This window comes from Equus asinus, chromosome 2, assembly GCF_041296235.1.
Source record: "Equus asinus isolate D_3611 breed Donkey chromosome 2, EquAss-T2T_v2, whole genome shotgun sequence".
NCBI lineage: Eukaryota > Metazoa > Chordata > Mammalia > Perissodactyla > Equidae > Equus > Equus asinus.
This window is the reverse complement of record NC_091791.1, coordinates 142,578,510-142,605,594: the sequence shown is the minus strand read 5'-3', so window position 1 is coordinate 142,605,594 and position 27,085 is coordinate 142,578,510. Positions and strand designations below refer to the sequence as shown.

The following is a 27,085-nucleotide window of genomic DNA, read 5'->3' as shown; positions in this document are numbered from 1 at the left end:
AGGTGCGGCAACTGACACATTCACATTTTATGCAGCCTCTTTTCATGTAAGACCCAAGGCACCTGATGGTTGTTTCAAATAAATTTTAGAGGTCTTTTGTAAATCTAATCTTATCATTTAAGCAAATTTGTTCTTAATATTGCTACAGTGGTGTCTCTGCTTCAGGAATTGTTAAGCTGCTGAGGTTTAGAACCCCTCTCCAATTAATTTTTTATTGAAAGAACTGAGGTCCTAGTTTGTTAGAATCAAGATAGAGATACAATATGCTCACATTTTCTTAAGGAAACTCACGACTCAGTGTTATGTATAAACTTCACAGGGAAAAACAAGTATGTATATAGCAAAGTCTGTCCAAAGATATTGGTTTACTCCTCAGGATACAATTAAATTTCTGGGGGCCAGCCCCGTGGCCAAGTGGTTAAGTTCCTGCGCTCCGCTTCGGCAGCCCAGGGTTTTACCGGTTTGGATCCTGGGTGCGGACATGGCACCACTCATCAGGCGATGCTGAGGTGGCATCCCACATGCCACAACTAGAAGGACCCATCCTACCCAAAGCCCAGACTGTCAAACCTACTTGTCCTGATGAAAGTCAAACACTTTAAAAAGTTATTTTTCTCTTTAAAAACTAGCTTTATTTAAAAGAATCTGAAGCATAACACGATAGGAAACTTACAATACATATTGTTCAAGAAAGCCTGCAGTACATAATTTCTACTAAAGGTAGGTCTATCTACTGATAACATTCTTTATACAATGCACACATGACATTTAGCACAATCCCTGAAAAGAATGGCCAACAATAACACGGACTGTTTTGATAGTAGAACCTTTACTTGTCTTACTACTTATCTATAGAATAAAAAACTAAAATGTGGAAGGTAAGTTAAACTCCCCCAATTTTAAATTCTAGCATGGTGTTTAAGAAGAAGGAAAAGGGATCAGAAGGAGTAAACTGTAAGAGTTAAATATCTTTAAAAGAAAAGGGAGAACTGGCTTACCACTATTTATAGTAATTACTAAAAAGTAATTCAGAATTGAGAATTATTTGGTTTAAAACTTGGAAGCCCTTAGACAGTCAAACTACCCTTTATCTACTATACTCAATCAGTTACTAAGCCAATTTTATTTCTCTGAAAACTGAAACCTGTACATTAACCATGTAAAGAAAATAAACAATTTGGGGGTAACCTAGTCATTTCATACTTAAATTTTTCCACAGAGCAATTCATTAATCACTTAATACTAATACTTCTTTAAACCTCTATGATTTAAATAGAAATAGACCCAGTTCTAAAAGATTCTATGTGAAAATAACCAGGAGAAAATAAACCCCTAACATGTGATACTAAATTTTTAACACAAAAAATAAACCCATAAAAACACTGGGTATTCAAGTAAAATATAATAGGATTATGACACAGTATGGTATCTGCCATTTAAAAAAAATATTAAGAACTGAATGAGATTTATTGCTATGTCAGTCCTATCAATAGTTGACAATCAAATGTACAAAATATATAACCATGCCAAAAATGATGCTGTATAGATATCATTAACATAACATAGGTAGACACTTATCTTGTAATATACATCACTGATGTAGTAAAAGCTTATTAATTCAGTTTAGTTTGGATTGATTAAAGTCTAACAACTTGAGTATTTTAAAAAGATATGCAGTTTAAGCACTCACGAACATTTCTTTTTTCTTTCAAGCAGATACTTTCAAATATACAAATTTGCATTGGCCAAGTATTACCTACTACAATTCTTTTGGCTACTTGTTTTAATGACAAAAGAATGCTTTTAAACTAGTATTGTATTCTTAAATAAATTCCTCTAAAAAGCTTAAAAATTTTCCAAGATTAAACATTTTTCTTGAAAATCTTGATTCTGAGTTTTATTAACAAGTCTTTTCATCAGATAGTACCAAGTAAACACCATTCAAGTCCTTGTAACAATGGATACAAATGCTAAGTAAATTAGAGGAGTTTTATTGTATTGTAATAGTTTCTTAATAAATGGAGAAGAGTATTACTACTTATTTTGATTATGGTGAATTAATGATATCTTTTTTGGTTGGAAGATATCAGAATAAGTTCAAAGTCTAGTATATAATTTTAATAATATGGGCTAAAAAAATCCTAATATGCACTGTCAATTAAGATAATAAATCCTTAGTAAATTATAACTGCAAGAGGAAGGTCAAACTTTTAAGAAGTATTTATTGTATTATGAGTGTTATGAATTGCTAACACCAAATTTTACCCCTCTCCCCTTTCAAAGACATCAGGCCATCTACTAATCCAGAAATATTGATGTTTCACATACTTCATAGAGTAGCTTAAACATACCAGCGTAAGAAATAATTAGTATTACATAGTAATTTCCTTTGCCATAGGAATAAATGTTGGACAAAGTCTGGAAACATTTTATTTTCCAATTTGAATTACAGTAATTTTGCCACAGACCACAGCACTAGTGCATGTGTTACTTTAGACATGCTCTAAGAACAAAACAAAAAATTACTGCAAAAATACATGTCACCAATGTGGAACACACTCAGATTTGTATAAAAGTACTGAACTAATATCCCAAAAAGAGGTATATGTAAACAGTACATAAGGAAGAAATAGTTTTAATATGAAACAGTCATTTAAGTCACATACATCATGATAAGAAGCAGGACTTTCTTTTATAAAAGATATTTTAACTAACAAGCAACAGCATCTACATCATCTACAGAACAAGAAAAGTACAGGTATTTAGAGTAAGTTTCAATGTAACTGCAAGTTATGTATTTTGACAAAATATGACAAAGATGAAGCTTACCCATTGGGTTTCATTAAAAGCTTTCAATAAAATACAGGCAGCCTCTGATGTACCAATGTCTGGCTTACACATAGCCACCTTCTTCCCTTCATTTCCCCCAGACCACTGTCTTGGGAGATGTTAATGCCATCCCTAGCCTCCTTACTCTAGGTGTGCCTCTAAACTCCCCTCACTGTACCAACCACTTCTATACTGCTTTATCGGAGAAAGGGAAGAGAGAAAAGTGGAAGTCACTAAAGTTTAGAAATAAGAAGAAAAACTCTGGGTTCGGAAGTAGAAGAAGGGAAACTGTGAAAAGTCCCAACAATATAAAGGAAATTGGAAAGTACTCTCAAGACAGTAACAGCCAAGTCAATAAAAATACTGCTTCCCATGGTGCGTGAAATTTAGTCATATTGTCTGAAATCTTAAAGATTCATTCTGAATAAAGTCTTTTTAAAAGGAGAATTTAATCTCATTTTCTTCACTATCTTCATTCACATCTTGGTGGACAACACTTTTCCCTTAAAATCTAGCCAACCGCAGCCACACAAAGAAATGGGAATTCCGACTGGAGGAAAGATAAGAAATTCTGAAGCAAAGAGCATCCACAAAGGGAAAAGGCAAGTCGGCTTATATGGCAATCCACTAGAGAGTTTAGGATGGCAAGAGGGCAACTGGGAAACATTCAGACCAAAGAACTTAACCTTCCTGAATCACATCAGGAAAAAGGAAAGACCTCTGCTTCTTTTTCCCTCCTACATTGATTGGTTCCCTAAAGAAAACTCAGGCTACAGAGCACTCAGCATGGTACTATTGGTTAACAACATTATGGTTTAAATAAGCCTTTATGAACTTCCCTAAGAATCTAATCATCTTATACAGAGTTCCAAACCACTATTTACAAATGAACTTTGGGAGCCTAGATGCTTTTAATTAAAAAAAATCTAAAATAGTACAAATGTTCATGCATATGAAACCTCTATACACTGCAAAAAAGAAATCCAAACTCTTTAGAGCTCCCTTTAAAAACATTGCTTATATATATTTTTTACTATTAAATACAATTACCATAGTATGTTGGACAGTAAGTACCAGCACTGTTAATATTCAGGACGAACAAGTTTGAAAGAATATTAGATGAAGATTCCTGATACTTATTTTATTTGGATGATTAAAGTCAGCAGATATCATGGTGACAAACACTATTGAGGTTTTTTCCTACCACTAGGCAGACTTGGGAGTTTAAAAAAAAAGCCAAAAAATTGGATTTCTTCATATTGTGTTACTCTATGAAGAATAAGCACTAGGACAAGAAAATCTTCAGTTTTATGTACACATCTTCTAATCTGGATAACAAGAATCATAATAGCAGTACTCAAGTATTTCACACAAAACAAAAACACTGATCGCAAATCTAAATTCTAAGCACTCTATCTGAAGAATAATTGATTTGTCTTTCACCAGCTAAGCTATTTCAGTATTAGTGAGTCCAGTAGCATCTAGAAGCAAGGGGACCAGGAATTCTCTAGTGAAATGAGGAAAGCAAGTTCTGAGAAAGGAATTGATGCTTTAAAACTTTCTATCAGTAACCTAGTCTTGGTGAGAGAGCCTCGCTGCTGAAGGCTAGCCAGGTTGAACTTTGGCAAAACTTGAGACTGTAGGAGAAACTCCTGCTCAACTGTGTGTGTGTGTGTGTGTGTGTGTGTGTGTGTGTGTGTGTGTGTGTGCACGCACACACGTGCGCATGTGAGATGAGGCCTTTCAGTGAAGGAAAAGTCTTACATCAAAAAGGTACAATGCGACTAGATTACTCCACCTGTGTGCATTTCTTTCCATCACTGAATATTTTAAAATGTTTAGGGCAGCTCATCACCTAAGAAAGCCATATCAATTTGTATAATAGCCGTCTTTGGTCAAATAGGGCAAATCAGTATCTGGCCATTCTTATAGTTCATCACTTTCCCTACCAAAAAGATCTAGATAACTTTGGACTTAGTGTTATGTAGAAACAAATGTGGAACCAGTAAGAAAATTAATTCAAATACATGAAAACATTCATCAGTCATGATTATAGTTTGCCTATGATTCATTGGCAAAATCAACTACGGGTTTTTCTTTTGAGTATTTACAGATTCCTATTTAAGTAAGGTGCTCTGAAGACCTAAATACTTGAATAAAAATTCACTTGTTTGTAAGTTTTAAAAAACAGCTACTTGGAAATGGAAAATGTAAGAATCACATTACAAATCAAGTATCTTTAGCTCGGGAGAGGTTATTTCATTTTCACAAAACAACTAACTACTGAAACTGTAAGCAACAGAAGGCTTACGAACTACAGAATTTTAGCAATGAGCATAACTCAAGTATACCACATAAAGTGTTAACTCCTGCGGACACTGGAAGGTTCTACTCAATATCTATTTAACTGTATTCAGTCATAAAAAATCATGATCTGATACTAGGACTGGGCATACATGCAGTGCATCATTTCTTAAAAATTAGCACTCACTAGGATTTCAAGAAAAACATAACTAGGTCCTTAAACATTTAAAAAATTATGTATCTCTAACACAAGCTACAATGTAAGCAAAATGGGATCTTCAAGTATGCTACTGAACATATCAAATATCAGAGTCAGCCAAAAATACTGAATTTTAATCTGCCTCAACTGGTAAAGTTTTCACACAAAGGAGTACCTAGTATTATAGTTTCTATCATTTCATTTCCTAAAACTGTAAAGATATATATTTTACAACTATTGAAAATACTTTGTACTCACCTCTAACTAGTCACAGGTAAATGGAGAAAACCTTATATTACCTTGTACCATATGAAATTGCTGTTTTCGTAGGTCAAAATTAAAACACTGTATTTAAAAAAATAAGTTTTATTCAATCAAAATATGCATGAGCATTAATTTTCTTCTAATAGCTAATTAAATATTTCATTTTTATAAAATTCATCATGTTAGGCTGTATAAATTGTTCAAATCCTCCAATTACTGCTTCTCAACTGGAGAGTATGTTGTTTCTTAGAAAAAGCTCTAAATGATGAAAAAGACAGTAGCTGATTGGATAAACGGCTGGTGACTACAACGGACATGACCAGATTTAACAGCCCAATTCAATTAACTTTGCTTTAGTGGCTTGTGACATGTGAGGTCAAGTGCTGTCATGTAAAAGTGTAAGTTCATGTTTATTAATCAAAGGACGTTTTTTAATTAAATTTTTCATGCATAATTTTAATTTCTTGGTAATATGCTGTTGCTGTAGTTTCACCAGGGTTTAAACAGTAGTAGTCAATTATCCCTTTCGCAGATCACCATACAGTCTTCAGGACTTTTTTGGTTGCAATGATAATGACTGCACAAGTTTGGGAGCTTCACCAACATCCAACCATTGTATAAACTGCTATCAATTGTGATACAGTATCTTTTTTTTTTTGTGGTCACATGTTATGATCCTCTCCAGAAATAGGTTTCTGCTGTTTTGAATCTTAATGACTTCCCCTTCAACCATCTCCGTTCTTTATCATCTCTCAAGAGGATACTTTGGGTCCACTTTTACACTTTTCCCAGTCATAGCAGAAACTCCTGTCTGCTGCAGGCCTCGAACTGTTGAGTTAGCTTTCACCTTGGCTCTTAATTGGTCTTTGCTTAAAATGGATTTTGATCTCTCCTGGGGCTCATTTTTGAATTCAGATCCCCAGAACAAGAGTTTTCAAACCACCACTGAGTAGTTCTTTCGCTAGCAGAGCCTTGTAACGCCTAATTGATGTTTCTACCTGTCTCACTTGCAATATGTTGCAGTTTGAAATCATATTAGAAAAGCTATTCGCAATTCCTCTGAGGATACTATATTATTTATTTCTCCGGAAAACAATGCAACTCAATAATCAAAGAAAATTGAAGATTGAAGAGCATATTATAATAATTCTAAATAGCACAACTAGAAACATACCTTTATGTCAACTCTACTAATTGTAGTCAATTTTTAACTGATCTAATATTAGCAATTTCATGTGGTACAATCCACAAGTCAATCAATGAATACTTACGGAGCATCTACTCTATGCTAACATCTGTCTCATCTCTCTACAAACAGATATCCTGGAAAGACTGACTTAAAAATAAGAAAGTCACTAATTTCAAGGACCCAGGGTGGGGAGGAATCTGGTGTCATACCCTATTTTTTTTAAAAACATCCATTAATACGTATGGTTCCTTTCATGTTATAGCTACATAAATTTTTCCTGAAAACACGTTAAATGGATCCTTGAAAAATTTTTGAACTGTTTAATGTGATATTGCCAAAGTTCAGCGCTGAAGTACACATTTTTCAATGATTCTTTTAAAAGTCAAAACTTGCCTACATTTGCTACATATTATTTTGAAGCTTCAAGAGGCTTTTCTGTTTATGATTAACAACAACAAATAACATTTATTTGTATAGTACTTCCTAAAGCACCTCATATACATTATTCTCATTGAAGATAGCAAACAATGATACAAAATTTGCACTAGTACTGAAGTGGAATATTAATAAAAACTAAAAGGTAAATAATCTTGTGTGTGCATTTAAAAAAATAATGTAAAACATTAAAATCCTGTGTCACTGAACTTCTGTAATACACAGGAAAAAAAACCCACTTTAGTTACTGGCTGTGATTAAGCATCACTGCCCACTGCAGGTGGACCAAACGTTTCTCTAGTGCGCATTAGCTGGACGTCTTTGTCAGCCATACAGGTGTCACAGCCCCACACTGCTGAGGCTTCCGCAGTCAGGAGGCCATAAGCTGTTTCAGTCATTCCAGTACAGATCCGGTGAAACCATTTCTGACAAGAGGCTTCACATAAGATGGCATCCTGATCATCATTCACTTCATTTGTACAAATTCCGCAAGGATACACTGGGTCGGAAGAAGAATGGCCATGACGGCTTGGGTGAAGAGAGGATTTATTGCTTTTTTCAGTGGTGCACGTATCTGCCGCACCTCTAGGTTGTCGTGGCTTATTCTGCGTCCCATTTGCATGGCTGTTGTTTGTAGCTTCAGTGCTACTCGAACGGCTATTCTCTTGATTTACTGCATTGTTTCGATTAACATTTTTTAATTCAATATTACTCTGATTCACTGTGTCATCCATATTTAAGTGAGGCGGATGAGCAGAGGAATTTTGATTAGTGTTTTTGGTTGCTCCTTGATTAAAGTCTTGTTTTGGGGGTGGTGCTTTTGCTTGACCAAAAGTGTTTGGGGGAGGAATAAAAGAATGATTGGATTCTAATGGAGAAGTAAAATTTGAATTATTTCCAGGGACAAAGTTAGATGCCAAGTCAGGGTTAGACACTTGGCTAGCATTCTGTGGAGGAATCTGATTGAAGTTTTCAGCAGGATTTTGTCTAAAATGTTGATTAGGCATGTTAACATTCTGACTTAGTGCGTTATTATAAGGTGGATTTCCAAAACTTGAATTATCATGTGGCCCAAAGTTAAAAGCATGAGGTCGATTAAAACCCATGCCCAAAGGATTCTGAGGAAATGGGTGTGGCTGATTCCTGAGTGAGTAAGGACCACAGTATGGGGAAGACATTCTTGGAGGAACGTGAGGTGGCATTCTGAATGTGCTATAACCTCCAAAGCCAGGATAGCCAGGGCCAAGATATGGATTTGATGAAGGTAGTGGTTTATAGGAAATAGTATTATAGTTGTCATCAAATGGATTAGCAGCCACTAGATGGTCAGAGTTTGGATTCGGTGGTGGAGCATACTCAGACAATGGAGGAAAAGAAGGCCCCTGAAATGAGAATGCAGGGTAAAATACATGTTTTGATCAAAGAAGTCATTAAAATTGTCCTGTTATCTTAACACTTATGAACCTAATTTTAGTCAAATTTCTCTTGCAGTGTTACAAAAATTTAATTCTTCACTTGACCTTTCGAACCCAAGTCATGTTTATATTTACTTATATTTAATGATAAGAAAGTGTAGGTTTCTTTCATTTAGGAAAGGAATTAAGGTATGCTTTTCTGAGCTCAAATCCATTGTTACTTCAAACTCCACAGGTAACCTTCAAAAGAAGCTTCATTACCATAATTTCCATTTAATATGCTTGTCCATATAACTCTAGAATCTTTCACTTAAAATTCTAACTAAAAATACCTTTTATACCCCCAAATAGCCATAACATTAAATAACAATAAACAGGATCTAAATTTCTTTCCTAGCTTTAGAGGGTAGCTATTAAAGTATTCCCACAGCACTAAGCTCTAGGCCTCAGATTGGAAAAATAAACTGCCGGTTTTAGTCACACTGCAAGTTTCATAGATGGTGGCCAAAATGGAAAAAAGTAGTCTATACACACATCATACTTATTTGTAGTCTTTATCATAGACTGCTTCAAAATTTATAGAGAATAAAACCACAAAAGCCAGTATTTCTAACTGTTTATTACAACCACAGGTCATAGACAAATGATGCCTCCACCATGACTGCTGCATGATATGCACATACTACTGAATTATTATAAGAGTGGAACGTTACTTCAGGTTAAACTTGTGTCTATATATTTTTAAATATTTTAATAGAACTACAGGTATCTATGCTTTTTAAATTAGATTTAAGAATAAGCATTTTAACTTGTCTGTCTGCACTTCCTTGCAATATCTACTCTTGCCTACAGTCCAACAATAGCCACTAGTTGCAGAATAAAAAAATATAATCAAGGCAGAATTCATAATTAGGTTCTGAATGAGGATGAGAAACAAAACCCATGACCAAATTTAAATCGACTTCATCAGTCTGATCGTATCAGTGAAGAAAAACTGTTATTACAGAAAATGTCAATTTACCTGTGTATTTGTCTTCCGTTTTTTCTTATCTGGGCTTCCTAGTTGAACACCTGGTCCTCCTAACCCATCCAGTCCACTATCACCACCTAAAAACAAATAAATAAAATCCAGATAATATTTCCACTTCTAACTGAAATCACTTGACATCTCTCCTAGCAATATCTATTATAATTACCTGTCAACATTTTCTATTTTTGTTAGAGAAAAGCAATACTAAGCTTTCATTATCTTTATTTTCAAAAGTCTTCCCCATAATTTCAGTCATTCATCTCTACTACCACAGTATTTTTTATTACTCTTTCAGTAAAAAAGAAAGTCTCCATCCTGCCCTCAAACCTTCACTCATCTGGTTCCCTGACTCTGAAGCAACCACTGTTACTAGTTGCTGGTCTACCTTTCCAAAGATAATCTGGATAAATTCCTCTTTTGGAGGAATACAGAAATGATGGGAAGCATATTACACACAGTGGTCTGTACCTTGTTTTCTAACTTGGAAATCATTCCATGTCATTACATATAGAACTGCTCCCTTCTCTAATAACTGAGTAGTATTTCATAGTATGATTATACCATAATTCATTAAACTGTCCCCCCACCAACTGATGGATATTTAGGTTGTTTCCAAACCTCTGCGGTTCCACAATGAAAAACACGTATAAATGTCTTTACATAATTGCACAAGTCATTCCCAGAACTCGAATTATGGCATCAAAGGAATGTGCCTTTTAATTTTTAAAGGTACTATCAAAATACAACAATGTATGTTTATTTTCTTAACAGTGTATGAGCAAGCAAAAGCAAAAGCTTGACTATTCATTTAAGAGGTTAAAAAAAAAAAGTTTATCAATGATATTTTTCCATTAAAAAAACCTTTTTATTATGGAGAATTCCGAACATATACAAAAATAGATAGAAGAATAAAATTAAGCACACACATATATAGATACACATTTGTAGTAACATATATACACATTTGTAATAAATTAATAAATCAATCAATCCAATGAGTTGACAGAGAATTAGAGGAGACCTGCTTATATATGTGGATTCTGAGAAAGGGATATTTAAACTGAGACCTACAGGATGATAACAAATTTCTCATGTGAAGAGCAGAAGGAAGAGCCTCTAAGCAGAGAGAATAGCACATACGAAGATTCCTAAGTAGAAAGGAGCTTGATGTGTTTAAGAAATTTAAAAGAGGACTCTGGAGAGTGCCTTCGGAAGAGACTGGAGATAGGCAGGGACCAGATCATTTTAGTGTTATGCCAATGTTCTTTTTTGTCCCCTACTTTTTTCTCCCCAAATCCCCCCAGTACGTAGTTGTATATTCTAGTCGTCGGTCCCTCTAGTTGTGGCATGTGGGATGCCGCCTCAACATGGCCTAAAGAGCAGTGCCATGTCTGTGCCCAGGATCTGAACCCTGGGCTGCTGAAGCAGAGCGCACAAACTTAACCACTCGGCCAGGGGCCGAGTGTGTTATGAATTGAATGTTTCTGTGCCCACCCGAAGCATCCCCCCACCCCCCACCAATTCACATGTTAAAGCCCTAACCCTCAATGTGATGGCATTTGTGGTATTTGGAGGTGCAGCCTTTGGGAGGTAATTAAGGCTCCATTAGGTCCTGAGGGTGGGGGTCCTTATGATGGGATTAGCGGCCTTCTAGGAAAAGAGAGAGAGAGTGATTGCTCTCTCTCTCCATGTGCACACAGGGAGGAAAGTCCATGTGAGGACATGGCAAGAAGGCGGGCATCTGAAAGCCAGGAAGGGAGCCCTCACCAGGAACTGAATTGGCCGGGACCTTAATCTTGGACTTCCCAGCCTCCAGACTGTGAGAAAAATTTCTGTTGTTTAAGCATTCTGCTATAGCAGCCCAAGCAGACCAAGACACAGAGCCTTGGAATTTATGTTAAGGAATTTGGATTTTATTTGAAGAACAGTGGATGATCATTTAAAGGTTTTGAGTAGGAAAGTGACATGAATTATGTTTTTAAAAGATTAGTAGTTGTGTTGACAATAAACTGGTGATAGGACAGGGGTAGCAGCAGGGAGACCAGTAATGATCAATGATCAATACTAGTTTGGGAAAAGTATGGTACTTGTCAATAAAGAGAAATCAGTGTGTTGGAGATAGTCCCTCCATAATAAAATGTGAAGCAGATTTCTGTAAGAGCCATTTAGAGAAGTTTAAATACTGTGGAGGTGAAAAACTATGATACACAATAACAAAATTCAGTAAGGATTCTGGATGTTAAATTAATACTTAAACATCAAAAGTTTTCTTATATACAAGCTACGACCAGTTAAAAGATAAAGTAGAAGAGTTTTCATTTACAGAACAAAACTAAAATAAAATAGCTAGCAAGAAATTCAAGAAATGCACAAGATGGAACAAAAATATTTTAAAAGCCCTATTGAGAGAGACAGAGGAAGACTTATAAGTGGAAAGATATTCCCTGTTCTGGCTAGTCATCTAGAACAAAACAACATCATTTTTTAACCTCACTTATTATCCCAAACAGCCCTGCTGGATCCTTCTCACAAACGTCAGCACCAGGGGTCTGAGTCCCAGCTCTCGAGGCCCCTCCTCTAAGCCCAGAGGCATTATTACCAGTCTAAGTAGCACCCCCTTCTCAGAGATCTGAGACTCACAGGCCCCTCCTGTGAGTTTACATATTTTAATAATTCCAACCTCTTTCCTTTGACCCACAGCCTTAGGAATGGTAGATGCTTCCCACAGTGGACACTTCCGTGAAAACTCTGGTATCCTATTTTCCCACTTCAGTTTAACATCTGTTAACAATACTTTATATTAAATTCTGTTAAAAATAACTGGTAATGGTTTCTGTCTCCTGACCAGACTCTGACTGATTTCTTTCTCAAATCCCACGAGCCAGAAACTATCATTACTACTAGGTTAACATCATTCCAGACATCTAGCTTACTACCTACCTCCCTACTTTTCCTTCTGTGTATATAGTGCAATAGTAATACCTTTACAAAAATATACTATTTTTAAAATGAAAGCATTAAATTATAACTTTATTAGAATAAGGAAATAAGTTAACCTGAAGAATATGCCAAATGTTTCTTGACCAAAAGAGAATTTTATTTATTTATTTTTTTGGTGAGGAAGATTCACCCTGAGCTAACATCCATGCCAACCTTCCTCTATTTTTTTAGTATGTGGGCCGCCAGCAGAGCATAGCCATTAACAGAGCAGTGTAGGTCTGCACCAGGAAACTCAACCCCGGGCCACTAAAGCAGAGTGCACGGAACCTATCCACTAGGCCACTGGGGCTGGCCCCAAGAGATTTTTAAAAAAATAAAACAAAAATTTTTGAAAAGAACCCTCTAAGGCTAAGAAAAGACATCAAGAAAAACATTATGCTGGAGAAATTAAGGTTTTTCTTTTTTCAATTTTAAATAGCACTGACTGACTTCCTGCTTTGAAAGTTGAGAATATAGTATCACATCTTATTCTGTTTTTTTCCCCTTGTAGCAGGGCATTTACTGTCTCTAGATTCAATTCTTCACTTCAGGTAAATTTTATTTTATCCTATCTCTGAATACTTTTTCTGCTTTCTTGAGTGCTCCACTTCAAGGGCATAATAACTGTCATTATGCTACAGAGACTTGTAGCTCCGTATCTACTAGTTAGCTCTTCTGACTTTACTCTTTTTCGTCTGCACTTAATCTGATTATCTGAAGCTTTTCTGTTATGTAACTTAACCATCTCTATTCTGTTCCTTATTTCTAATTTACTTATTTGTTCTGTAATCACACTGTTTTAGTCCTCAATTTGTTTCCTTAGGTCTGCAATTTACCTTTTATCTTATTTTGTCCTATCATAATCTTGTCTTTTTTTTTTTTTTTTTTTAAAGATTTTATTATTTCCTTTTTCTCCCCAAAGCCCCTCGGTACATAGTTGTATATTCTTCGCTGTGGGTTCTTCTAGTTGTGGCATGCGGGACGCTGCCCCAGCGTGGTCCGATGAGCAGTGCCATGTCCGTGCCCAGGATTCGAACCAACAAAACACTGGGCCGCCTGCAGCGGAGTGTGCGAACTTAACCACTCGACCACGGGGCCAGCCCCTCATAATCTTGTCTTTGAGCTTTCATTTTATTTTATTAAGTTCTACCATTTGAAATACATGTGAGATATTTCCTTCTGTCCTGTAGTTTATGGGTTCTTCATCTTCTACACGCTGTTATTTTCTTCTTTGTCTTTGTTAGTTGTTTGCTATGGTCTGTTTGTGTAGTTATCATGGTTTTATGTTATCTTGCAACTTTGCTCAGACCTTTTATTTTCTCTGTTTTAACACGAGTGACTTTTTCACTCCCTTTCATTCACATCAAAGATTGTTTGCTCGGCTTAGGTGGTATGCTACATCTACTGAGATAATCATACGATTTTTTTCCTTTAAATTATTTTAAGGTTGAACCCAGTCTGACATTCCTGAAATAAATCCAATTTATTCATTTCTATATGAATGTTATCATTTTTGCTAATATTCTTTTTAGAATGCTTGTTTATATTAGTAAGATTAACCTGTTGTGTTTCTTTGGAACATCCAGGCTCTTAATTCTGAGGTTTTTTTATATGCACATCTACCTAGTCGGAGGGTGCAGTAATGCAGTCACATGAAACGATACCCTTGTATTCCCTGATTAAAGTTGTATCTCTAGAGCTTTCTTTTCTGTCAGAGACAGTCAGTTCTTTTTTTTAAAAAAAAAAACAAAACAACTGGGGCCAGCCCAGTGGCGTAGTGGTTAAGCCCGTGCACTCCACTTCAGCAGCTGGGTTCCCAGGTTCAGACCCTGGGCGTGGACCTAGCACCACTCGTCAAGCCACATTGTGGTGGCATCCCACAAAAAGTAGAGGAAGACTGGCACAGATGTTAGCTCAGTGACAATCTTCCTCAAGCAAAAAGAGGAAGATTGGCAACACGTGTTAGCTCAGGGCCAATCTTCCTCACACAAAAAAACCAAAACAATCTTTCTCTGTTTCACTCATTTTTTTCTTATTCAAAGGAGTGAGAAGATAAGAATACACATTTAATCCGCTTCTCTCCAGACTTAGAGTTATTAGTAAGAATTCTCAAAAATCAGGTTCCAAGGGGCAGGAGTTGTCTGAGAAGCCTACGACAGTGAATTTCACCCTATTCCAGATTTCTGGTCTTGGGCTGTGCCACTTCCCTTGTTTGTTGCTGTTGCTGAACATTTGTGCTGGGTTTTTGGGTTTTTTTTTAAGATTTTATTTTTTTCCTTTTTCTCCCCAAAGCCCCCAGGTACATAGTTGTATATTCTTAGTTGTGGGTCCTTCTAGTTGTGGCATGTGGGACGCTGCCTCAGCGTGGCTCGATGAGCAGTGCCATGTCCACACCCAGGATTCAAACCAAGGAAACACTGGCCGCCTGCAGTGGAGCTCGAGAACTTAACCACTCAGCCACGGGGCCGGCCCCTGTGCTGTTTTGTAAAAATGTTTTGGTTCATTTCACTTGGAATTAGAAAGATTCTGTAAAGCAGCTCTGTTCTACCATCTTAACTTACAAGTCAAGTTACAAGTCTAACTATACGTTTTTTCATTCAGTCTGCATAACAAAACTATAAGGTAAGTCAGCCCCATTTTAAAAAAAGAAAGACAAAGAAATGGAACGTAAAGGGGTCATACCACTGGTCAAGAGCAGCACTGAAATCTAAAACTAAGGTTTTGTTTTCTTTTGCTTTTAAGGGTACAATTCAGTGGTTTTTGAGCATATTCATAGGGTTGTATAACCATCACCACTATCTAAGTACAGAACACCATCATTACCCCAAATAGAAACCCTGTACCCATTAGCAATCATTCCCCAGTCCCCAGCAATTGCTAATCAACTTTCTATCTATATGGATTTGCCTATTCTGGACATTTCATATAAATGGAATCATATAATGTGGCTTTTTGTGTCTGGCTTCTTTCACTTAGCATAATATTTTCAGGGCTCATCCATGTTATATTATGTATCAGTATTTCATTCCTTTTTATGGCTGAATAATGGTCCATTATATGGATATACCACATTATGTTTATCCATTCATCAGCTGGTGAACATTTGAGTTGTTTATACTTTTTGGCTGTTATGAATAATGCTGTGATGAACATTTATGTACAAGTTTTTGTTTCAACATATGTTTTCCATTCTCTTGGGTATATATCTAGGAGTAGAATTGCTGCGTCATATGGTAAGTCTTTTCGAGGAACTGCCCAACTGTTTTCCACACTGGGTGTACCATTTTACATTCCCACCTGCAAAGTCTGAGGGTTCCAATTTCTTCACATCCTCCCCAATATTTATTTATTTATTTATTTATTTTAATATAGCCATCCTAGTGAGTATGAACGGTATCTCTCTGTGGTTTTAATTTGCATTTCCATAATTACTAATGATGTTGAGCATATTTTCACGTACTTATTGACCATTTATATGTCTTCTTTGAAGAAACACCTTTTTTCAGTTAGGTTGTTTGTCTTTTTTGTTGTTAAGTTGTAAGAGTTTTTTATGTATTCTGGATACTAGAGTCTTATCAGATATATGATTTGCAAATATTTTCTTCCATTCTGTGGGTTGTCTTTTCACTTTGACAGTGTCTTTTGACACACATAAGTTTTTAATTTTGATGAAGTCCAATTTACCTATTTTTCCTTTGGTTGCTGGGGTAAAACTAGGTTTATCTACTTCTAAGATACTAGTTTGCCTCCCTAAAATCTTATGCATATCCTGTCTTCCTTAGTGCCCCACAAAAGGCAAAAATGAAAACTTCTGGTTCAAACTAAAGGAACTCCTATCTTTTAGTTCTAATTTAATGTGCTAATCCCATTTTAGCAGATGGTAAGTAAAGAACTAATAGTCAGATCCAGTCCACCCCTCAAGGTCACTTACTCAAAATCTGATGGTTCAGGAATGATTAAAACTATTACCGGGGGGCCGGCCCCACAGCCAAATGGTTAAGTTCGCACACTCCACTTTGGTGGCCCAGGGTTTCGCCGGTTCGGATCCTGGGCGCAGACGTGGCACCGCTCATCAGGCCACCGTGAGGCAGCATCCCACATGCCACAACTAGAAGGACCCACAACAAAAAATATACAACTATGTATACTGGGGGGGTTGGGGAAGAAAAAGCAGGAAAAAAAAAAAAGACTGGCAACAGTTGTTAGCTCAGGTGCCAATCTTTAAAAAAGAAAAACTATTACCAATTTATAACTATTCAGTAGCCTATATAAAATGAACTGATGATGTCATATTAAGAATTTGTATGCAGTTTTCTATAACAGTAGACATTGACATACAACAGAAAAATGTGTTGTTCTTGAATCTGAATACTTAGAAATTCTGATGAGTTTGGTGTGGAAAAAGAATTAGCAATGGTCTTAGAGGTCAAATAATAAACTGGTTATATAAATAAACAAAGGTGCCAAACATTAAAGCCCTGTCTTTCTAACATCTGTCATGGGTATTTCATTTTAACAAAAGCATAAATAGAAAAAGATAATTCTTAAAAATGAAAACAATTATTAATAAATTAGTCTCTAATCTCTAACCTAGAATATATAAATTACCATTCAAAGCATTATTAAGACTACTCAATAACTGTAAAGTTAAAATGTAATGTAATTTAAGATGGACAAAATGTACTCTTAATAGTATCCACCACCTCTGTTCAGTTTCCAAAACTTTAATAATAATTGCTTATATTTACTCTAAGGCAAAACTCTGACTTTTGGAATCATTTAAATAAACTCATTATTTTCAAGTAATCTGTGAGCAAAACCACCTAAAATTCTTTTATGAAAATTGAGTTTTATGGTATTAATTTTTTATTTAAGAGTCTAACCTCTCCTTTATAAAACAAACCTTCAAATTCCTACTGGCCTCTGTTGCCCACTTAATGGTCATCTAAAGAGTTAACTAACACATTCAATGGCTCTGACTTTTGGCCTTACCTAGGTCCTTCCTGCTGCTGTCTGTAATACTGGTGGTTCCTCTCTATGATGTAATCACTAATGTTAGATCAGATTCGTGGTCATCAGGGCTACTTAGAATATAAGCTACCAAGAATTTCTATGATTCCCACTCTTCAAAAATGAAGTGAAAGGTCAGAATCCAGGGAAGGGCAAAGTAGTGGTTATAGAGCTAGTGGACTGTTTACTTTAGGCCTTTATTTTTTTTGTAGGTTTAATTATACCCTCTTTATTCCTCCTATTAAAGACTCAATCTATTTTGGCCCCAAGTCCTTAAAAAGGAGTGAGAGCATTATTCTGTACACTAGATAGCAGTGTGCCTTTTATGTATTTTAAACTTTCATTTTTTAACCCTATTTTATTTATAATAATTGTTTGGTTTGTGATAATGACTGTTATCATAAGTAATGTGATTGCATTATTTTAAAATATTTTATAATTAATATTTTCCTTTAAATAGACTTTCTTCATCATTATTCCAAATAAGTATATATTTATGTATTCTATGCTGATTAAATGACACCAATCAGGTTTGTGTTCCCCCAAGATTTGTGTTGAAATCCTAACCCCTAATGTCATGGTATTAGGAGGTGGGGTCTTTGGGAAGTGATTAGGTCATGAAGGCAGAGCCCTCATGAATGAGATTAGTACCCTTATAAAACAGACCTGGGAGAGCTCCCTTACCCCTTCCGCATGTTAGGACACAGCGAGAAGACAGCCATCTATAAACCAGGAAACAAATCCTCACCAAACACCGAATGTGCTGGCAGCTTGGACTAAGCCTCTAAAATTGTGAGAAGTCAAATTTCTGTTGTTTATAAGCCAATCATTCTATGGCATTCTGTTATAGCAGCCTGAATGAACTGAGGTAGTGCCAACACATTGCTTGGCACACAGTGGGCATTCAAATACTAGTTCTTATTTTGCTTTCCTCTAGGCTAAACTATACCGTAAGCTCACTTCACTTCAGTTTCCATAGTATTTACCATCCTATGAAAATATCTCATATCTAGCAGTGTCAACACACTCAGTGGACACGCAAATATCAGGTTTTCATAATAGCACAGACGTCTGGGATATGGTGTCAGTTTATTCCATGATTTACTATGAATGAAAAACATCTTAGCTAACAGCTTTGTCTTCACCTGATACACATACTTCTGTAATACTGGTCTCTACCGTGAAATGGAAATATTACGAACTAATATGTGAATATAGTATTATATAAACTACATCAAGCATTTGGTGAAATGCCCTTATGTGATTGAAATGCAAGTGCCTTTATTTCCTTTGAGAATGCAAGGCAGAAAGTGCCCACTATGTGATGCCCAGAACCTCGATCAACCTGGGCATGTAATAAATACTCAATTCAGAAAGCCCTCAACATCACTGATTTAAGGTTTCAAATATTTGTGGTTCCTGTGCCAGCTGTTCTCCCCAGACTAATGATGTTTGTATTACTGAGGAGCATGAGGTTTAAGGTGGCACAAAAAGGTAAAAGTTTAGCAGGGTGGGTGGATAGTATCCATATGTGAAGCTGACTCTATACAATAATACCTCTAATAATAAACTTATTTTATTAACAAAGTCAGCCAAATTTTTAAACAAAAACTTAAGAAATCATGAAGAAAAAAGCTGCAGACACTCACAAAAGTCATGTAATTAAGAACCTGTAGACTTCATCAGATTAAAGAGCTTCTTCAAGGCAAATGAAAACAGGATTGAAACAAAAAAACAACCCACTAACTGGGAAAAAATATTTGCAAGTCATATATCTGACAAAGGCTTAATATCCATAATATATAAAGAACTCTTGCAACTCAACAACAAAACATCAAACAACCCAATCAAAAAATGGGCTGGAGACATGAACAGACATTTCTCCAAAGAAGATATACTGATGGCCAATAGGCACATGAAAAGATGCTCATCATCGCTGATCATCAGGGATATGCAAATCAAAACTACACTAAGATATCACCTTACACCCGTTAGAATGACAAAAATATCTAAAACTAATAGCAACAAATGTTGGAGAGGTTGCGGAGAAAAAGGAACCCTCATACACTGCTGGTGGGAATGCAAACTGGTGCAGCTACTATGGAAAACAGTATGGAGGTTCCTCAAAAAATTAAAAATAGAACTACCATACGATCCAGCCATCCCACTACTGGGTATTTATCCAAAGAGCTCGAAGTCAGCAATCCCAAAAGTCCTATGCACCCCAATGTTTATTGCAGCACTGTTTACAATAGCCAAGACGTGGAAGCAACCTAAGTGCCCATCAACAGACGAATGGATAAAGAAGATGTGGTACATATATACAATGGAATACTACTCAGCTGCAAAACAGAACAAAATCATTCCATTTGCAATAACATGGATGGACCTTGAGAGAATTATGTTAAGTGAAATAAGCCAGCGAGAGAAGGATAATCTGTGTATGACTCCACTCATATGAGGAATTTAAAATTATGGACTAAGAACAGTTTAGTGGATACCAGGGGAAAGGTGGGGTGGGGGGTGGGCACAAAGGGTGAAGTGGTGCACCTACAACACGACTGACAAACATTAATGTACAAGTGAAATTTCACAAGATTGTAACCTATCAATAACTCAATTAAAAAAAAACAAAAAAAAAGAACCTGTATTTGTCTTTTTCACCAAAATTGTAAAATCTTTGAGGTTTCTGCTTTTATAATTTTTTTTGTTGTTCATTGTTTTCTCCCTAGAGGGAGATAACCTTCATTTCTGTTCACTTCATACCATTTTCAAACAAAACAAGAAAGAATATGCTGTAGGTCATTTACTTACTGATTAATTGATTAAATATACCTAAAAGTGAATGTTGATCACATTACTCACTATATTTTAGAATGTATATTTTATGCGTTCTTTTTCTGATTTTAAAAGTAAACAGTTATATATAAGTTACAATGTACCAGACACTGTTCTAAGTGCTTTATATCTATTAACCCATTTAATCCTTCAAACTCTGAGATAAGTACTATTATTATTCTCATTTTGCAGCTAAGGAAACCGATGCACAGAGAGATTAACTTGCCAAGGACCACACAGCTAGTAAATAACAGAGCTGGAATCAGAACCCTGGGGGTTGGGCTCCAGAGTCGTTTCTCAATACTGCTTATTAGCACATCTGTAGAGACTGGGAATAGGAAAGGAGACCTGAAATCACTCTTGATCATACCTTACAGGTAGCCTTGAAGATAAAGATGACTTAGACCTCTTGAGTTTCCTGGAATATGAGTGTCAGAGGAGAGAATTGTATAATCTTCCCAAGAGGTAACTCTCCCACACCTCTGGGGGAAGCAATCAAGGAAGACTAGATTACCTGAAGCTACTGAAACCTCTTTCTTAACATTCATCAAATTAGATTTCAGAAACATTTGTTGAGCTTCTGTTAAGTATAGAAATAAAAGTAATAATTCCTCTCTGTAAGGATCTTAATCTAGAGGAAACTATTTTTCTCCCTTTTTTTGAAACTCTTAAATTTAATGTGATAAATACTATGATGGAGACGAGTATGGGACGTTGAGGGAACATTAGGAACTAATCTAATCTTGACTGAGGGAGGAGTGTCAGGAAAGACAACCTGGGAGGTTTCAACTGAACTGATACTTTGAGGATGAATATCTTACCAAAGGTGGGAAAAAAGAGGGCAGGCCTAGCAGAAGGAACAGAATGTGCAAACAAACATTTAAAGACAAGAGAGACCTTGACAACGTCTAGAGAGCAAATGTGAATATTTCAGAACTAGAGCACAGGAGACAAGGAGAGAACACTTCATGGAATATGGAGGATGAAGGACTAAGTGGTAGACATGGGCCAAATTAAAAGGGTCAATAAAAGAGGGTTAGATGTGGCTAAGACTTTGGGCCCTACTCAAGTTCTAGCCTGCCAATTATTAGCTGGGTAAACCTGAGTATGTTACTTAACCACACATTACTTAACCTCTCTGAGCATCAATTCCTCAACTGTAAACCTAGAATGATAATAACATCTAACTCATAGGCTTATTGGGAGGATTAAGCAGGATGATCCATTTAAACCACTTAGCAAACTGCTTGGTAAGTACTCAATAGATGGTAGTTATTTATCACCAGCAGTAGCAATGTGGAAAATGAATTAAAAGGGACAAAATGGGAGGCCAGGAAACCAATGAGAGGGCTATTATAATGATCAAACAGATAAGTAATATCTGAACTAAAGAAGAGGCTGTGGAAAGGTCAAGGAGATGATGGGTTTAAATCATATTAAGCAGACATATTCTAGGACTTTGGGACAGTGTTGGTTGGGAGTGGAGGATGGGTTTGGGTGACTGGACAAATGATGTTCACCAAGATAGGGAATATGGGAGAAAGAGCATACCCATATTTCACTGAGAGATACCTTTCATTCAACACATTAAAAACAAAATTCATTTAACTCCCCCCCATAAATCCACTCTTCCTTTTATATACCTGTGACACCATTCCCTTATGGTTTTTCTCCTCCGGTTCTCTGGCTACTCCTTCACATTCTGCTTTTCAGGGTCCTTTTTCCCTTTGTCTTCTAAATATTAGTATTCTCAAAGTTGCTTGTCTCTTCTCACTTTTCAATCTCTCTTGGGTGAGCTCATCTATTCCCAAGCTATCAATTAGTATTCACCTGTTTACTGATAACTTCCAGATCTCTATTTCTGGCTCAGACCACTCACCTCAGTTCCAAACCACCTATATCCATTGTGTACACTGGAATATCCCAGGGGGATATTCATTTAATGTGTTGAAAACCAAACTCACTTTCCTGATAATCTGCCCAGCCTTTACATATACCAACTAAAAACCAGAACAAAAACTCCAAAAAACCTTTTCTTTAGACTTTCTCTCACTGGCTCTTCCCCTCGATTCTGTGACTACATAAATTATGCTTCCTCTCCAATCTTAATCTAAATCCTCCATACACTCATTTGATCAAGACAGTCTATATTTTCTAGTAAAGTCTACTTTTAGCACTTTCATAACATTTCTGTTATTATCCCATTCTAAAATACATTCTTAACCTCTACAGTGTCATTTCCAACTCTAGTTAAAAGCATTTCATCTGAAATGAATGCCTCATCTTCCTTCTTCTTCATCTTGAAATTTCTATCTTTCTTCCTTCATTCTCTCTCTTTTTCTCCAAGACTAACTGTTCACTTGAATCCTTGATGCCATTCCATGCTATTCCACTTTTCTCATCTGCAGAGACCTGATTTATGAGAATAGGAGCCTCATCTGTCTCACCCCCAGCTTCCGGAACAGTGAGTGCCTAGCAGATGGTAGATATCAGAAAACATATATTGAATGCTTTATTAATGAATTTTCCTCTTTTGCCTTTTCAGTTTCTCTCCTTTCCCTCTACATCGGGTTCTTCTGTAAGTCTACAAATATGGTTAAGTCTTTTTTCAAGGGAGGAAAAAAATAAATAAAAAGACATTCGTAAAACTTTCTCTTGACCCTATCTTTCCAAGTTATTGGCTATGTCTGCCACCAAGCTTCTTTTAAGTCACATCTTCACCACTTAATGTTCACTAACATTTCGAACGAAATGTGGTTTACTCCCAGAAGTGCCTTCTGAAAATCAGCACTGACTTCCTAGACCTTCTTCTCATGCCTCATCCTCCTTGCTGCTCCTTCTACATCATTTAACACAAAGGGACACCCACTGCTTCTTAGAACTCTTTTCCAGGAAGCCTTCCTTGATTCGCTTAAAGACAGATTATAGGTTCCTTTATTTCCTATAGACCATCACAGCACTTACCATGCTGTTCGTAACTAACTACTTATTTATCAGTATCCTGGACTAGACTAAAAATTTCTTAAACACAAGAGTTATGTCTTCTTAATCAATGTATTCCCACTATCTTGCACTATGACTGCTCAATAAATATTTGTTGAATAAACGAAGGAATATTGTCATCAGATCAACACCTAAGAGTTCTAAGAATACTGGAGAATGGGAGTGTTGGTTAAAAGAAGGATGACAGGTAACATTCTAAGGGAAAAGGGCATGTAAAAGCAGTACGAGGGGTATGGACAATCAGAAAGCAGCATAAAGACATGAATGAGTTACTTCACATATTTACTCATTCATTCATTTGGTATTTACTGTAGGCAAGGCAATTAGGGGAGAAATAGAAAGATAATCAAGATATTGTACCAACCCTCATGGATCTGTCTTAGAATCAAGGGCTGAAGGTCTGGGGGTGATAAGAACTGGTAGAAAATAGGGGTAAGATACTCTGCCACTAAATAGCAATTCTGAATCTAAAACTGAAATATCAGGGCAAGTTTGGAAGACCCCCAAATCAGCTTCCTTTGGTCCACTCACCTTTGCAATCTAGGTCTACCAGCAGCAGCTCTCAAACTTTAGTGTATATAAGGAACACCTGGAGATCTTGTTAAAGATTCAGAGAAATCTCCCAGAAATCCTGATTCTGTGGGTCCAGGAATCTACATTTTTAATAAGCATCCAAGGGGATTATGATGCTTTTGGTCTATAGATTATACTACTGTAAAGTCCTTAGTCATTCATACCATCATAATTTTGCCATATCTGAGTTTCACCTATACTATTTTCTTAATTTATATTGAAACTACATATATAGATATCTACCTTATATCTACCTATCTATATATCTTGGCCTTATCCTGAGCAAGAGGTTTGATGACACATTTTTTATAATATACATGAAATAAATACCAAAACATTAAAAACTCTGTATACATCAGTGGATGGGAAACAGTTTGAGAAACACTGCTCAAGAGTTTATGATCTCCAAACACCATGTCCTGCATGCAGTCTGATGATAGAAATTATTTTAAAAAGTCCCAGGGAAGTGAAGTTCAGCAGAATTGTGCTTCAGAAGAGCTCATGTATATATTCCGGTATCTTTTATGGATTATAAAATAATCTGAAAATGTATTTCAAATTAATGTTCTAATTATTACAAAACAACTTATTATAAAAACCCCTCCTCATAATGACTTTTTATTTTACAAAGGGCTTTGTTTTTCATTCTGGTACTTAACTCCCATAATGTTCTCAAACTGACACCTGAACCAACTCCCAGCAGCTAAGGCACCAAACTTAAAAGCAGCAATTGGAACAAAATGAAGATAGACCTGTGTTTTTGACCCACAATAAAATAGCTATCCATTTTATTTAAAATTACATTTGATTAAGTCTGATAACTGAGTTCAAAGGTATAAACTTGATAGCTCTCCTTCTTTTCCTTCAACCCCAAAGTAATTTATAATAATAGGCAAAATAATATGGCAAAAATATGAGAGGAATAATTGTATCTCAGAAAGGTCTATTCCTTAAAGGCTTTGGCAACCCATAACCACAAACAGAAAAGAAAGCTGAAATAGAAAACCTTCACCAAATGGAAGATTGTGCTGATATTAAGCCTTTAAAAACAATGTTCTGCTCTAAAGCATGTTTTTGCATAAACAGCTAAGAAAATCAATCTCTATCTAAACACTGGAGCGAATTTTTTTGGATACCACATTGTCACTGTGTCGCAAGCCAGTTCTATATGTTTAATCTCTAATCACACGGAACAAAAAGATAGATGAATGACTATGATCCTTGATCACTACTTCACTTAACTGGAAATTTAGCTTACTACTTACTGATTTATAAAGCTCCTTATCCTGTTTGGATGAGAGGATTATTGCAATAGCCTCCTAACTAGCCTCTCCACTTCAGCCACTGTTCTCTACAGTCTGTTCTCCACACAGCAGCCAGAGAAACCCTGTTAAAAATGTCAGATCAGTCACTCTTACCCAAAACTGTCCAGTCCACATCTCAAAGTCTTTTAAATGGCCCACAAGACCCCGGACACACAACCACCCTTATCCTTCAGCTCAAACCACTCTCCCTTTGCTCACTCTGCACCTGTTACAATAGCTTCTTTGCTGTTGCTTTAACACACTAGACCAATTCCAGACCTAGGGCCTTTGCACTTGCTGTTCCTTTTGCTGAGACCTCTTTCCACGCGCATCCATATAGCTCTGCTCTATCACTTCCTTTGGGTCTTTGCTCAAACATCACCTTCCAGGCGAGCCCTCTTACATACCTAACTGCTACCTCCCTACTCCCATACATATTTCTGAACTACTTGCCCTGCTTTGTTTTTCTCCATAGCACTTCCATTTGACATTCTATACCTTTTTTTGTTTACCACTTGTTTACCCCACCAGTGTGAGCTCCTGCTGGGTGAAGACTCCCTTTTGCTCTGTTCCCTGTTGTATCCCAGTGCCAAGAATAGTGCCTAGCACACAGTACATGTTCAATAAATATTTGCTTAATGAACAAACAGTATTACTTCAACTTTGGGACTTTCAGCCTTAACCCTATTAAGAGCTGGAAAGAGGAGCCGGAGCACATCCCCCAAATTTCAAGAAGGTATTTGGCGTCTGCTAATCTACATGCGTTATCTTTTGTCTGGTATATCGTTCCTTCTTATTTTTCTTAGATAATAAGGCAGCAGAAAAATTCCGAACTAGTGTGCAAAGCAGCAGCCAAGTAATCATGGAAAAAACTAATTTGGGGTGATCTGATTCTTATCCCTAAGCCAACAGAGAAAACGCCTTTTAAATTTATGTAGTTTCTCCTCTTAAACCTAAAGAAAATAAGCCGTGTGTCTGTTGTCTTTTGTAGGGTGGGCAGGGGGTGGGAGAGAGGCGCAGGCCCCGCACACCGTCCTCGAGCAGGGCAACTCCGTGCGGTCCAACTTACTTTTTAGGGGGTGGGCACGGGTCGCGGACTCTGCCCGGGGGCGTCTCCGCCTCCCCCCCCCCGAGGTGCCTATTGTGCTGTCTCGCGAACGAGGGAAGGGGGAGAGGGGCGGGGGCCGCAGGGATGCTGAGCGCCGCTTCAACTGCCTCCGAGCACAAAGTCGAGGCGGCGAGGGCGCCGCGCGGGGGGCCCGGGGCCGGGCGGGCGCGGGGCCGCGCGCCTCCCACCGCAGCCTCGGCCGCGGGCTGCGCGGAGTTAGGCCCGGACGGCGCCCCGTGGCCTCCCGGCGGCCGGGCACGCGGCCCCCGCGCAGCCCGCGCGCCCCGATCCCCTCACCCCGGCGCCCTTCTCGGTTACCTCGAACTCTCTTCAGCGAAATGGGATCCTTCTCCTGTTCTGCTGACATTACAGACCGCGAAGCATGACTCCCCCCCAGGCCGCGGGAAGTCGGTCTCTTTGATGCTGCGGCGGCGGCTCCTCCTCCTCGCGGGGCCGCTGCGGCGGCGAGGCGAGCCTCCGAGCCGAGGCGCGGCCGAGGGCGGTGGGGCCGCCGGCAGACTTTGCAAAGTTTGGGAGGAGGACGAGGCCTCGGGCGGCCGGGCCGCGTGCGGGGGCTGGCCGGGCTCAGCGGCGGCCGCGGGGAG

The 27,085-nt window shown here is 37.4% G+C and overlaps 1 protein-coding gene across 1 annotated transcript; it reads right to left on the bottom strand.

Annotated features, from left to right (window-relative positions):
- Positions 1–606: 606 nt before the first annotated feature.
- Positions 607–27,085, bottom strand: PYGO1 (pygopus family PHD finger 1). Its single transcript, XM_044764844.2, has 3 exons — positions 26,799–27,085; positions 9,657–9,742; positions 607–8,602 (listed from the first exon to the last, which is right to left on the bottom strand). Exons 1-3 carry the CDS (start codon positions 26,845–26,847, stop codon positions 7,478–7,480), a joined length of 1,260 nt encoding a protein of 419 aa, XP_044620779.1. The 5' UTR covers positions 26,848–27,085; the 3' UTR covers positions 607–7,477.